Consider the following 15,431-nt stretch of genomic DNA (forward strand, 5'->3'; position numbering starts at 1 on the left):
TTTTTATGCCACTTTGCGACGCTTTTCAACGTAAAAACTTTGCAGACGCACAGAATAGGAAACATAGAAGCCAAATATGTGGGTTTCAAAAAAACGATGTTTTGGTCATTTTTCCGAAGTTGAAAGCCGCGTCCCCCCTTAGCTTTAACTTCGGCCCCCTCCTGCTTGGGCCTAATTTTGGCTCACAGTGTTAAAATAATTTTTAATTCTATATATGTACAAACTTTTCCGTAGTTCTGCAGCTCCTGGCATCTGCACTGACAAAGATGTATTTTCCCCGTTTGCTTAGATTGTGCCTCTATCTCCTGACATCGCGAAGAACACCATGCATCACTGCTTCATGAGGCAGCTTCACCTTTGATCTGGTGGAGCGCAAAGAAAGTGTGGCATCTTTAGAGCGCATGGTGCTACGGCATCATAGTGCCACCATAGTGGTAAGCTGTTTCGTGATCCAAACAGTCTCTCTTCAAACAATTTATGCTGGCAATGTGCGAAAGGTCAAGCTTTAGGTGCGTACTGGCAAAGTCCATGAGGCTGGGGGCACTTGCTCAATTAACGAAGCTTCTACATAAGTATTCCGAGATTTATAGCGTCCAAGTGGATGCCACAATGCTCTGGTCCAGGCAACCAGCTCAGGATAACAACTTGCAATATGATGGGCACAGTTGAGAGTTAAAGTTACATGCACAGCGACTAAGAATCATTACCAATCCCAGGATGAGGCATGTTCACAGTGTAAAAAGAACGTGGTATCAAGGCAGACCCAAAAACTACTACATGGCTAAACAAGATATCCTGTGCCTTTGTGCTTCCCTGGTACTACATAATGTATATGACATTTTGTGGCAGCATAGCCAGTAAAAACAACACAAAGTACCAAAGCATAAAGATCGCCCTAATCCAAAATAACATTGTGCCGGTCACGGTTAGCGGAGACCAACGCTGCAACCTTTGTACTGAAAGTGTTAGTAGCAGTACAAGAGTGCTTGAGAGCAGCAGCACAATGCGAGTGGTTTCACCACACAGACCTTACAAGAGCATAAAAATAATGGTGGGTATTAGCTATCTATATGTATGTTTGTATGTTTATGGTGCAAGGGCATCCAAGGCCAAACAGCGCAAAACTACGTTCTGTGGTATTTCAGTGTGTCATCTTTATGGTTAAAACATGTATTACAAAAGTAGAACTTTACTAAGAAAGCTGAAAACGTGGGTGTAAAGGACCTTTAGTCTAAAATATGAAGGTGGTCACAACAGTAGATGAAAGTGACAGCAGTGGATGCGGCAAATACGACTGGAAGCTCAAGGCTGCTGGTGCATATGAATGAACCCTAAAAAATCTTAATGCTAAGAGTCCAAGATTACATGTGCTTTAAGATTTCAAAATTTTGTATTACCAATTTGACTTGGTCGCTGTCAATGCCTACAGCACTATAGAAGCCAGCATGCCAAAACCAGCCTCTCGCTAACAAGAACATTAACTTGGGTGTAGAGCTTTACCTTCACCGTTTCCAGAATCTTTGGGAGGCTCATCTTCTTGGGCTGAGGGTGTCAAAAAGTTGAAGATCGAGTGCTTGTCCACTGTAACAGTTGCCAGGCCAACTTTCCCACAGCTGTGAAAAAGAAAGTGTTTCAACAATGGCAATGCAAAAACATAAGTATACGCAGTTTCACTCACTAGAAAGCAGTTTTTAGAGAAAATTATGTTGCATGTGCTTTAGCAGGACGAGTGGGGAAAGAAAGACTGAATCTATGCGATCTTTCATTCTCTACTACCTACCCACAAACAACACAGTGTCTGCCTGTGATTTAGATGGAGCCTGCAATTGGTCCTTCACGACTACAAGTAGGAGCTCTATGTGCAAATGCTACGCTTTGGCTACGAGGCGCCACAAAGGAGGGTTGTCTGGGGATGTTCAAAGCGAGCAAAAATCTTGAAATGTGGGTTTTTTTTGTTTTTAGCTTCCATCACACAAAAACAGCCAACAGGGAGCGGCTCCACTGGCTGTTTTTCCCTTACAATAACAGGTCCCTTACGGAGATGCGACTCGACCACAGCGACCATTTCTATGATAGAAAATTTCTAATTTACAGGGAAAGTAATCATTAGTTTTCACTGTGAATATTGGAGTGGTTATAAGTGCTTCATTATGATAACAGTGCTCTAAGATTCCACTTAACATGTACTGTTATATTGCAGCGCATGGGCTTGACTGTGTATAGTATGTAGAACAGGCACCTAATAAAGATTAACTGCCTTTCCAGTGGCTCTTTCTGATTTCTGAAGTCTGAAGCTTTTGAAAAAGAAATGGAGAGAGTGCAGCATACTTGGGGTATGGGTTGGGCACATTGAATCGCCTGCACAGGAGGTCCACCGGGTGCCATTCAAACTCGTCATGCGTCAGCTTTCCAAACATGCCCAACTGAGCTGCCTTGGCAGCATCAGCGGTTTCTTCCTGCACAACATTACAAAAAATCACAACAATGCTGCAGGGGGAGAGCAAGGTAACAATATAAAAGTATGTTTAGCAATGCACACAATACTTTATTCGAAGGGGGAGATAAGCTTGCAAGGGCCATTCTGATGAAGCCCATGGCTCAGGTCTTGGGTGCCAGCAGCACTGTTGCCATTCCAAAACCTCCAAAATTTAGTTCAAGCTATAAAGAATGCTCCGACCTACTCATGGTGACCTAACAGCCAGCTTAAAGCATGCACTAGTTTATAATAAGTCTGCTTATAGGCCCTTCACTCGGCAACATAACAGAGTATACTGCATAATAAGCACAAGAGGCACTCAGAGTATACGCAGTTTTAAATTGATGAAGATAAGCTTAAGTAGAGCAAAAAAGGTTGCCATAAATTAAAGGATGAGAACCATGCAGTTAAGAAAATTTACCAGGTCAGACAGTCCCCTAATGTTCATGAGGGCCATGTGATAAATTTGCTGACAGCTCCTGGGGTGCACAAATTTCAACTAGGCAATTTCTTTCATGAATTAAATAACAATGGTAACACACAACAGTTTCTTAGCTGGAAGCAATTCCAGCCAGGCAACTATACTGATCTGACAAGTATGGTGATACGTGATAGCACTGCACAGGAAAGCATGAAAGTTCGCCTCAAAGGAAACAGAGAGAGAGAGGCACACAGCAAAGCTCAGCACAATGAACCATCCCCAAGCATGAACCATGGAAAAAGGGGCCATCACGAGAGCACTCAACGCAACACGAGGTGGCACTCATTATACCTACCACAAAGCATTTCTGTAGCACAATACCACTGATGAAAAATACGAACATTCCCTTTCTGAACCAAGTTTCTTAAGTGCAGTACTTATGCATTAACGGTACTATTTTTTCACTCGTAATTTAGCCTGTTTTTGCAATCATGGCTCTACGCTTCATATTTACATGCACTTCTGTTGCTGCTCTCTTTTACTGCAGCGATATATGCTTGATGTGACTCCTGCTTTTTTTCTTCTTTACCTGCAGCTTTTTGATGCTCCATGGGCTCAAGTGTAAGTAATGCAACTCAGATGGGATTAAACAAACTTTAGCTTAAACCAATCAGTGAAGCCTGGATTGTTTAACCCATCTTAAGAAACATGCATTCAATAATAAAAGTCATGGATAAGCTGGTGACCACAAATAACATAATCCTGCACCAAAGTTTGTAAAACAGTAGGCATGTAATGCCAGCAATGCACTGCAGTACCGAGGATGCAGTATCAAGTATCAATATCGGTATCGGTAATTACCTTTACCTGCATCTTCAATTGGTAATAAAAATATGGTTGCACCCTGCTAATACTCCTCGTTGGTGCATTTCCCCAGAACTTGCAGGACATGTCACAAGCATGTTAGGTGTAGGTTTGCCTGTATATACAAATCAAAGCTCAGTCCTGCCACTGTAACATTGGTAGGTAGGTTCAGTACATGTCTGAATATATTTTTCCCATTATCATTGGTCTCATTCCTCCATTGTTTTTACAGTCCGCTTGCAAAAAATAAAAAAGCACTATCGGGGGCTCTGCTTCTATCAGTGATGATGATGATTACAATAAGCAGGAGGATAGTAGCCTTTTTTATTCACTAAAATTTCAAAAAACCAAAAATACAAGAAATAAAAAAAATCATCTTGACTTTTTCCACTACCTTAGGGGTCAGCTTCGTAAGGGTACATAAATTTAAAAACTAAGGGGGGATCAAGACATCTGAACCCCCCCCCCCCTCTGGATCCACCAGTTCAGGGAATCCTGCTCAGCCCTGACACATATAAAATTTCTTTAAATTCACAAAATAGCTTATCAATTGCCTCACTGTACTCGTTGTTCCTGTGTGAAGGCTCTAATGGACCCTTTTCCAGTACCGGTCCTCCTAGCAGCCACTACGGCAAACTAAGCAGTCAGGGCACAAAAGATCTCGCTGTACAGTCAAACCTCGATATATCGAACACGGGTATATCGAATTATTGCCTATATCGAACACTTTCTATATCACGCGGAAAATCACCTGCATTTTTAATTTTTTATTTCGAACTGGGACGAACATGAAATGGGTATATAGAACTCCGTCACCCAGGACTGCCCAGACCGCTCGCGCTCTGTTGCCAGGCGGCGAGCTTTCCCGCAGTACCCTCGAGGATAGTGGTGACGCGATGGGCGTTCCCGACTGCTGCGCATCGGTTGCCCCGAAGCAGAATTGGACGGTGCAAAAGAAGAATGCGAGCCTGAAGAAACCTGGGGCCAGCTGGAGCACTTTGTTGGTGCTGAGCCACGAAGCATGTGCATTGATGACTTTGTTGGCGGTGACGACAGCACCGGAACAACGGCGGAGTTGACGGATGTGGAGATCTTAGCGGAGCTAGGTTACTACAGAGCGCACAAACGAAGACGCTGCCGAGGTTGTACCCGCGAGCGCTGATAGTGCCCTGCTGCCGACTTCGACCGAGGCCTCAGCGGTTTTGGCCCTAGCGCACCGCTACAGCAGCGCTATAGAAGGCACCGGACTGTCGCTTGTGGAATGTTGAGAAAGTCTTGTATAACACGCCAGGCTACCCTGCTGCAGTACTTTAAGCCAAAAGAACAAATACTTTGAAGCACCAAGTGAGTATTTACTGCCCAATTCGTGCATTTATTGATTTGTACCAGTTTATGACACGTTTTTTACGTAATTTTATATATCGAATTCTGGTTATATCGAACTATTTCGCGGGTACCGCGCTGTTCGATATATCGAGGTTTCACTGTAAAAAACTTGTGCCCGTAACATCCTCATTGCCCAATCCTTCTCCTCGCCCCCCAGCCTCCGCTGCCATGAAAGCCATGGAAGAAGGTGCACATTACTGAGACGAATCTGCACTAGGCGAAGGGCCATTTTCTTTTTTTTTCTTTTTTTCGCCTTTGTGACTCCCACACTGGTAGCCATGTGCTCGCTGCGTGGGCAGCCTTCCTTTCCTGTGCAAGCTTTGCCCTTTCCTTTAGAAGCTTTTTTTTCCCTGTGCGAGTATGTACGAACTCACCGCGAACTGTTGAAAAAGCGGGTATGTCGAAAAGGTGCAGCCCTACAAAATAGCAGCTCCTCTCCCAGCAGCAAGGTGGGGATGCGCCAGGTGTTTATTTTGCCCGGGGCAACCTGACAGAATGGTGGACGGGCAGCTCACACATGTGCAGATCACTTCTGGGAAAAGGTTCATCGTGCCAGCACTAGCATACCTTAACTCTTTCGTTACCACACCTTCAAATCGATCACCGGTGATCGATGATTAATGTGGCCTATTTCGACATGTTGTAGTCGTTTTTCGTACACCTAATGCGGCCAGTGGTTAGTCTAGGCACTGCACTTTTAGAATCAGTTTAAATTTTCCCGCTCCGGCGACATTGAGATTTTTGACGGCGTTTTTTGCGAGCTAAGGTGCGGGTGTTTTTGAGGAAGGGGGGCGTGGCTGCGGCGCTTGACAAAAAAGGATGCAGATCGTGGTTAGGCCGCACTACCATAATAGTTTTTTGTCAAAAAGCTCCTGCCAAATCAAATACCAAATAATGTGGTCAGATTTGTAATCCGACAGCGTTGAGAGGTGACAGTTACTTGAAAATGGCACCAGATATTCACTAAAGATCTTTGGTTCGGACAAAGGGCAGCTTTATTCTCCCAAAGCTTATTTCTGATGGACCCCTGCATGTCTAGCTAGTGTGCCTGGCATTTTCAACCATTTTCCAGCAGTTTCGGTTTCGTTTTTGCATTGCAAAGTTCATATTTGGCGCTACTTAGCACTACTACGCAGTTACCCAACTAACAGCTCATTTGCCATAGGGACCGGGCGGCCGTTGTATGGCACCACCGTCGCTTCAGCGAACAGCGCCGCCCGTGGCCAACCGCTCGTCAGTGGAATGCAGGTGGCGTTCAGCGCAGCGTTATTGTGCATGACTTTCTGTCGTTTTTCTGCGGTACGGCTTGCTAAGCGTACATAACCACAAGGACTTTTTTCAGATCGGTAAATCTCGAGCGTGCATGTGACCTTTACGAGGCATGCCATGTGTGTGATTTACGCCCATACTCAGTATTTACAAAAAGCAGACGACGCTCAATGCGCCAAGCCGGAAGTCAAGCTGGAAATGAAAGTCCGTTCCTTCATGTAATTTTTTCATGCCTGCATGCAGTTTCGCTTATCTAGGAGTATATTGCAGCTAAATTCTCCCACAAATCCGGTGTGTGCAACCGATCCAGTAATGCTGCGGCGCTGGCCTTTGGCAGTTGATGACAAAACGGCGTCGACGTCGTGCACAAGCGAAAGACAAAATTGGGGGGGTGCCTTCTAAGATTTACCTCAAAACAGAAATTGTGATGGACGACGCTTCCGTAACTTTTTTACATACAGCTGAAGCATGTTTAATTTCACAGAAAGGCTCTTACTACAGTCATCGGGAATCGTTGATAGAATAAATACCGCATGATAGTAGAACGTTATTGCTTGTCGTGGAGAAGCATTGATTTATAAGAATTGCAATGGTTGCTGGCTAGATGGTAAATGGTTTTTCAAAAACCAATTCCTGCGTGGCTGAAGGACGCAAGACAGGAGGGTGCCCGAAGCCTGTATTCAGCTTCACAACTGAATGCTGCGGTTACAAGCTGCCACATATGCTTGAAAAATCATGCACTCTTCCGTCTAACGACGATGATGGTTTATCGCAAGGCTTTCTCGTATGGATTTCCTTGGTTGCCTTCTGGATTTAAACTTTGACTAGTTGAGCTTCGAATTTGACCAGCTCGCAGTTTGGTCTTTTGATCGCAGCGTCTTTGACTTTGACCATTTCCCATTCATTTCGCACAAAGAAAGCTTCGCGGTCAACCATTGTCGTCGGTAAATGGAGGGCTGGATGATTTTGCTGTTTAATTTTGAACTTCCATGCACCCCTCTCCAAATCGTAACTGCTTCCAGCGCGTCGGGAAATGCGACTGTGCGGGAGGACTCGGGATGATGGAACTCTATTTGAGTCAACTATTCGTGCGTTTTTGGTTTCCTCACAAGGCATTACACGATTTTTCAGGTACTCTGTAAAGAATACTTAAGCATTAAAAAACACCAGCTGACGTTAACACTGCCACATTTTTTAACTATCGGTGCCAGCCTTTATTCCATGCAGGTTGTAGAACGGGAAGGGGAGGAGGGATGGTTTGTGGTTTTGGCTGTTGGGTGGGTGAATAACTTTGGCACTAGTTGATAAAATGACCACCACAAACGTGAGAGTTCCACTTCGGCTTTCAGGCTCCCATGCTGTCACAGTGTCGCTCACCAAAACCGAAGGCACAAAGCTCACGGTTTCAGAAAGTGTGAACTACCGCAACGTTTCTACGGCTACACGGAAATCCACATCCTACGCAAAAAATTTCTCTTCAAAGCACACCTACCTAGGTATCCCAGCGCTAAGGCTGGCGCGGGAACCGTAGTGATTGGAACCAGTGAAGATAATTTAAAGTGGTAGAAATAAATACTAATATTCCTAATAGTTTTATTCCGACTCAGATCGCGCGGAACCATAGGCGCAGAGCGCTGCAAAAACCGCCCATGTCAATGTAGCCTATTCCCAACCTTAGAAACACCCAATAAGTTTGCGTAGCCGTTAGTGCATTTAAGAAGAAATGAACACTAATAATAGTAGTTTTATTCGTACTCAGAACAGGTGAAGACAAGCGCAAATCGCTGCAAAAAGCGCTCATGGCATTGCAGCCGATACCCAACTTTAGAAGCGTCCGACAAGTTTACGTAGTCGGTACTGCATCTAAGAACCCAACACATCGGTCTAGACTTCGTTTCATCTCACATGTCCGCTCACAACACCACCAAAACATTCAAAGCACCGAAGCAAACACGACAAAAACAACGGGAGGCTGTGTAGTCCAATGCACCGGCTCATTCCACTGACGAGGGGAGCGCCGAGTGGTGGCGCCACCCGTCCAGCTGCCCGGTCCCTATGGCGCCTCCGTTGCCCGCTACTGCTCCTCAAAACAAGCATGCCGCTCGCGCTTCCACGTTATCTACGCCTTCCTTCTGCGATAAGACCTTCCGCTGAAAGTCAAACGATAACACCAAGTCGTCGGGTATCAGTTCAGACGAGGAGAACGCTTCCAATTGGCCTTGAACGCCGCCAGTTGTTCACCGGCCAGTTTCGGTTTCATACGTGGGTATTTCCGGAGGTCTAGTGTCGCTTCTTAGTAGTACTGTCTTTTCTGACAAAGTCTCCAACAGCCTTGTATTTGTTTCTTTTCGAAATTGTTAGGCGGCGCTGCAATGTAGTAGGCTTGCAGTGCTGAACTCACTTCATAGCCTGACGGCGGCTTGGTGAAAGCTTGCTGGGCATGATTCTAGCGCATCGTACCTTATTCCTGCAAGCAGGGCTACCATAGTGAGTTAGAACATGATAATAAACCGCAAATGAAAGTTCTGACTGATAAGTGATCATCAGAACGTCAACAAGCATCCATCAAAGAGTTTAGTTTTCAACTCCGAACAGATTTCTTCACATCGCTTGCTTGCCTTCAGTACTGTGCCGGTCATAATCATTAACAAGGTGTTTTTACATCACGTGGAGGCTAATTGGGGCCTTTAATAATGTCAAACCACCAGATTTCTTCTAGAGAACTATCCAAAATAGCAAAACTTGAAATAGAGGTTGGGCTTCACCACATGGCACGGGCACCACGCAGGCTAACATTTTTTTTTATATCTGACCAATTGTACTGCACAACTCAATTTTTTTCTAGGACGGGTTTTTGAAATGTTTGCCCACAAAATGTATATTCTAAATTTTTTCTACTATTGCTCGTTTATTATACACAACTTACTTTTTTTATTTTCTTCGACGCGTGGACAAAAATTTCGTATTCGATAATTTTTTTCGCAATCATTACTTAGGAAAACATTATTAAAACTGGTGTCGTTGGAAAGCGCGTGGAATGATCAGCATTTTATGTCACTGCAATGTGTGCGCCTAACCAATATGTATAGCACAGAAAAAATGTTTTGTTAGACCCCTCAAAATTGGTCAATTTCCCGCGGTAACGAAAGAGTTAAACTTGAAGTTGTGAGCACTGCAACAAGCAAAAGAGGATAGGCAACCACGGGAGGAGAGATTGGAAGCACACCGCTTTATCAACGGTGATGTCTATGACGTCGTCCTCATCCTTGAGTGTCCTGGTGGAGACGAATCGGGATTCCAGGCCCTGGCTGGGCTGGCAGATCAGAGCTGCCCGCTGGAATTCCTTGCGTTCTCTCTCCTTCTCCCACTCAGTCATGCTCAGTGGCTGCATGGCAGGAAACACCTCTGCAAGTGGACGTGCAAATAAAGTTCATTCACAGACGTACCACGCTTTTTGTTTGACAACAGAAAATTTTTATGCTACCAAAATGCAGCATCATAACTGCCGATGCATTTTAGGAAATGCATCTACAAAGGCAACACTTGTCATGCGAAGAAATCGCATCGGCATAAAGGACCAGCACGAGACGAAAAAACGCAAAAAAAAACTACGACAAAAAAGAAGACGCAATGCACGTGGCGCCAAATTCATCGACACCGTCCACGGCGCGATGTGCTTGCGACCACGGCACGAGCTCGCGCCGGCAACCGGCGAATGAGAAGCTGCCAGCGACAGCGGCTGGCGGGCAGAGACGAACCAGAGAAGAACACCGAGAGAAGGGAGACTGAGAAACGTGGAGCGTGACCGGGATGCGCGGCGGTCGGGCGACCAGACCCGTGCCGTGCCCCAAGAGGTCATCCACGACTGCAGCCTCCAAGACTTCTCCTCCGCAAGTAAGTCGTCTCGCTGTGCGTTGTTGAGAGACAGCGACTCTCCAAGACTGCTGCGTTGGCCTCTCCGCAACGGGAGCTGGGAGCGCGCTCGACCACCTTGGTAACGACATCCGCTAGACCATGCAACATCGCATCACCACGACTGCGCCTCTGGGACGTGAGGTAGGACAACCCCGTTCCCGCAGCGAACACCTACCGTGACCTTGTCGTTCACCTTGAACTCTTTCCCGCTTATTCGAACTGTTGTTTCCCTTCATTCCCTGACTTTGACTCTTTAACGTTTGTTTGATCTCTTTAGCATTTTCCCCTTCTATCCTTTGGTTCCTCAGTGCTCTTTAGTTTCTCTGTCCATAGTGTGTGTATTTATTTGGGTTTTGGATAGAACATAAACATAGTCTTGTTCAAAATTTATACTTTTATTTGTTATTATTGTCCCGAACCTGACACACTATCATTATTCACAATATTGACACTGTCATTACATGACATGATAAGTGGTTTACAGATTAAGCTCACGTTTCTTCACACAAATTCTTCTCTCGTGATGTCAATCCATAAATAGTTTGAAGCAGAAAGCACCCTGGTGCATGAGGTTTGGCCAATAGTAGGGATTCATATTAGTCTGCTGCTAAATGGATTGCAGGTCTATCAAAGATAACCTTCACACTGACGTTACAGATGTCTGCAAGACCACATCATCAATGACTGTCACCACTCCAGAATTGTTGCTGAACTTTGTGAGCACTATGGTACTGACACTAGGATGAAGTTCAAAACGGTTGAAAGGAACCTTGCAGATGAGCAAATTCAACATAAAGGTTTTGATAGAAATGTAAAACTTGCACTGTTCCGTTTCCTTGAAATGTATACCTTATTTAATCGAGTATAACGTGCCCTTGGTTCTAATGCGCACGTAGGTTTTGTGACTGCAAAAAAATTAAAAAAAAAATAATAATAATAAAAATTAAAAAGCAAAGCCCCGCTTCTAACGGGCATGTGATTCCCGTAAATAAAAAAAAAATGTGCAAACACTTTCATATTTCAAGGGCAAGCTGTTTATCCCCCTGAACTTCACATTGACTGTCACTCTCAGACAGATACTTCCTCTCCAACCACATTTCGTCTTCAGTGTTGTCCATGGCATTAGAAATTCTGTATTTCTTGGATGCCTTTGCAACCATAATTGGTGGAATTCCACAGCAAGCTTTGGTCACCCACCTGTCCATTTGCTCAATTGAGACACGCTTAACCGCTTGCCGCTCTCTTCCACGTGTAGAATAACTTTATGCTTACAGCTATTCTTATAGGTTGTATTCACTGATGAGGCATGCATGCAGGCAACCATGTGAGTGCGCCGTCACTGGTTACGTCGGGCTCCACAAAACAACGCACGCTGGTGTTTTTTTTTCTGTGGCGTGCGGGCGTGGTGGCATAAGCCGTGCCATGTCTGTGGCACATCGGACATGTCCATGGCCATTCCTAGTGTTGCCAAGCGAAGAAATTGACAGCTAAATTTTCAGTTAATACCATCTATAGCAGACACGACACATTTTCATGGTCTCTGCTTTTGTTCTGAGTAGAGGACGAAAGCAGAGACCATGAAATTACTTTCTTTGCTTTTTCCAATGAAGGTGCTTACCTCCAGGCCCATAAGCCCTGACCTTTGGGACTGTTCCATTACCTGCTGCCACTTTCTGTGGCATGTACAGGGATGCTGCTGTGTAGTTCATAGCCACTTATAAGGTGTTTTGGCTTTCTCTCACTTGTTTTTCTTTACCCACAACCTTTACCCACATAAAGCTTGTCACAGTCACATCTCAATGTAAATAATACAATTAAATAGGATGTCCAGGAACAAATGAGGCTTGGTAAGGTGCTCGAGCACCAACAAAGGGCTTCTATGGGTGCCTTTCTGTGCGCTTCCCTCATGAGTATCAGCACGACCACAGCAGAATACCATCGTCTGGCATCCCACGTGCATACATTTGTTGTCTTCTTGTTTAACGCCTGTTAAGTGCACATGACAGGTTGCTTTAGCCTTTCAACATGCATCTGCACCAGTCATGATGATTGCAGCGTCATTTTGGAACATAAACGTCGTAAAAAATCTTGTTGTAGACCCCCCCTAAAGGTTGGACGTAGTGCAAGATACTGCATTGTTAAGTAAGGGCACATTCGGCTAAATATGCGCAGGGTGACACATAACAGCAAGAAGCAACGAAAGTTAACATCATGCAATAATTCAGTGTCTTCAAGTCAGAAAGGAACAGAAAGGCTTATATGTGTTCAAAAAAACCTCATGTAACCTCAGAAATGACAGCGCCCTTTCGTCTCAACTCACGCCAGGCAGGACTCATCAAACTCAAAGAGACTCAAATCCCTGTGTAATTTGAGAGTGTAGCCGGAACGCCAACTATTGCTGCATTGGAAATGTAAAATGAAATCATGGAATAAATTTTTTTGCACGTACCTTCAGGCGGTATGCATTTTCTTTCATTTTTCTTAGTTAACAAACAAGTTATCCCACAAAGGACACAGTTAAAAACTGAGTCTTTAGTGGGATCACCTGTTTGTGTAGTACTGTATGCAGCACACAAAAAGAGAAATGCAATGCTGGGAGCTTTTGGTTTCTGCTACAGCCCATAGCCCCCGGATTTTAGTCTCATCAGGCTCTGTGTGGCATCTATGTTCTCAAGAGGCTAAAAGTAAGAGATGGGTAAGGTTTGTTACCACTCGCCTCAGGGCAAGCCAGACACAGCCCAAAGCCTTTCATACATGTTCCTTCCAGGATATCGTACCGCCTTATTCTACCAAATGTTTTCCCAGCACATCCAAAAACATTGTCACACTGACACCTCCAAGCTAGGGTGGCTTGTGCACTGTCGCAATAACTAAATAACGAGGCTGTCAGTCAGTACAGAATTATGACATTGAAAAGTGTAACCAGTGCTACATGAGGTATGAGTGCTACACTTGATTATGTAAGTGCGCTACTGCACCATGGCCATGTGAGTAAACGTGGCTTACTAAGGCATCGTCACAAGGCTTCAGGGTAAAGGAATCATTCAGAGCTGCACCTCACGCTGGCTTCGCGATGACAGTCTGTTACACACACCTCGTGCATATATAGAGACCGATTGTGCCCCATTACAGCGGCATCAAAAATATTTCCACTTTTGTAAATCACATGTGCCCTGCGAGCAGTTACTGCTCCACAAAAATATTAATCTCCAATGCACACAAATGAAATCGCAGCTGTGAATGCGGTAAATACATGCAGCAACAATGGGAAACCAGCAGGAGTACCCACAGCTGCTTTCAAAACGTGTTACTAGAAGGCTTTTAGTGGTGCGCCTACAGATGGCCAGCTAAGCAGGGTTTGGCTGGCTCTTTCACGAACACGCCATAGGCCATCGTCATGGGTGAACGATGATTTTCAAACCTCACGCAAAAAGTAACAACGGCAATATTCGGACAATTGACGCCATCTGGCGTGTTCAGTGAAAACCCTTTTTTCAGTTCTGTTGCCGTTTATTTACATTTCACGTGAGTAGACCGCATCATGAGTGAAATTTGAACGCAAGGTAGCAGCGAGTTGGGCGAAAATAGCGTCCTGTTTCACTGCGCACTCTGCAAAGGCGGACAGCGGTTTCAGGGACTTCGGCCACTGCTGCTGCTGCTTTTTTTTACCGCAGCAGAAGTGATGACTCCAGCAACGATGTGGATTCTTCAGATTTTAGTTCTGATGAAGACTCTCCCGTTCAACCGCCTCACACTTCGATATGTGCTCCCAGGGAAGGTTAGTTTTTGACTTAGCGCTGTATTTATAAACAAAACCTACTTAACATCTGACGACTGCGGTATTAATTTCATGTGTAGGATCTGGACGATGTGTGGCGGGGATATTTTGCCAAATGCACCGCGCCACATCGCGTTATCACCTTCAAGATAGCCTGGGGCTCGCGTAAAATTAGCGCTGCGGTGTGACGCGTGCTGCTTTTTAAGAACGCTAAATTTTTTTATTGGTTTTTACCACTGCAGTGACAAGGATTTCGTGTGAAAACACCAACACGCATGCTTGGATGCATATTTTAGAGAGACCGATTGAGTCTCGAGTGGCTTCGCAGAGTGGCACAGCCGTCAGGGCCGTTAGGTTGGTGGGCCCACAAAAATCCAGAACTTGGTGTACAGCCTTGATTTTTTTTTTTTTTGTCAACTACGAAGTTTCTGAGAAAGCTGCATAGCTTTCCTTTGTAGCCATATGGTTGCATTGAGGTGGATGTCAAACTTTCCTTCGCAGAAACTTACTCCACCTTTGGGATTTCCCCCAAATCTGGTCGATTAAAGCCTTGGTGTATATATTGAGTCATAGCTTAGGAACGTACAAACATTTTGTATATCTTAGAATTCGTAAAATAATTTTTAGGCTCAGTAAAATTGCCTATTTGTGTTTTGTGTATACTTTTTTCTGCATTTGTTTTTGTTTCGTTGACCAATAAACTGTCAATAATTACACATTTCACAAAACTGCTGTTATGTGTTTGAACGAGAAATCTATAAGCTACAATTTCATGCATAGCAATGCTAAATGTGTCCAGTAGCTCAAGAGAAAAAAAAAAAAGTTTTTGGAAGCGCTCAAAATCGACCATTTTTCCGCAGTCACAGAAGAGTTAAAGGAACCACGAAGACAACATACAACTTGGCTCCAATTGTCAAAATAGCACTCATGCCAGTTTTCACACAAACTACAATCAAATAAGCTATATACTAAGAAAAACAGAAGAAAGGGTGGCACCAGCTACTCTACTGCACTTAAGCTGTGACACAATACATAGGTATCTAACTTGTGTGATTGGCTGATGCTGAGCAAATTAACCAGTTATTGAAACAGCTTTGGAAATTCCAGCTTGAGCTCATAGTGTTTCAAGTAAAGAATAATGTTACGCTGTGACAATAAGGTAATCAGCAAATAGCTACAGTACAACAACATGAAGAAAATCAACATTAATTGCAGGCTTGAGGCCAAAGCCACAACTGACACTGTGCCATCTCTTGAGCTGTCCAAAGTAGAAAAATTACCGACGAATCCCACCTGCCATTTTTCTGACGAGGCACAGAGGG

General features: G+C 44.5%; 1 protein-coding gene across 1 annotated transcript in view; it reads right to left on the reverse strand.

The window, feature by feature from the left end:
- The window catches only part of LOC144155403 (G patch domain-containing protein 1), a 49,929-nt gene that overhangs the window by 10,796 nt on the left and 23,702 nt on the right, over nt 1–15,431 (reverse strand). Inside the window, exons 9-11 of the mRNA XM_077686804.1 lie at nt 9,643–9,821; nt 2,329–2,456; nt 1,501–1,613 (exon numbers count right to left, since the gene is read on the reverse strand). Of these exons, the coding sequence (XP_077542930.1) occupies nt 1,501–1,613; nt 2,329–2,456; nt 9,643–9,821 (420 nt within the window). The remainder of the gene's footprint in view (nt 1–1,500; nt 1,614–2,328; nt 2,457–9,642; nt 9,822–15,431) is intronic.

This window comes from Haemaphysalis longicornis, unplaced genomic scaffold, assembly GCF_048455015.1.
Source record: "Haemaphysalis longicornis isolate Haplotype H1 unplaced genomic scaffold, Haemaphysalis longicornis Haplotype H1 scaffold_1, whole genome shotgun sequence".
Taxonomy (NCBI): domain Eukaryota; kingdom Metazoa; phylum Arthropoda; class Arachnida; order Ixodida; family Ixodidae; genus Haemaphysalis; species Haemaphysalis longicornis.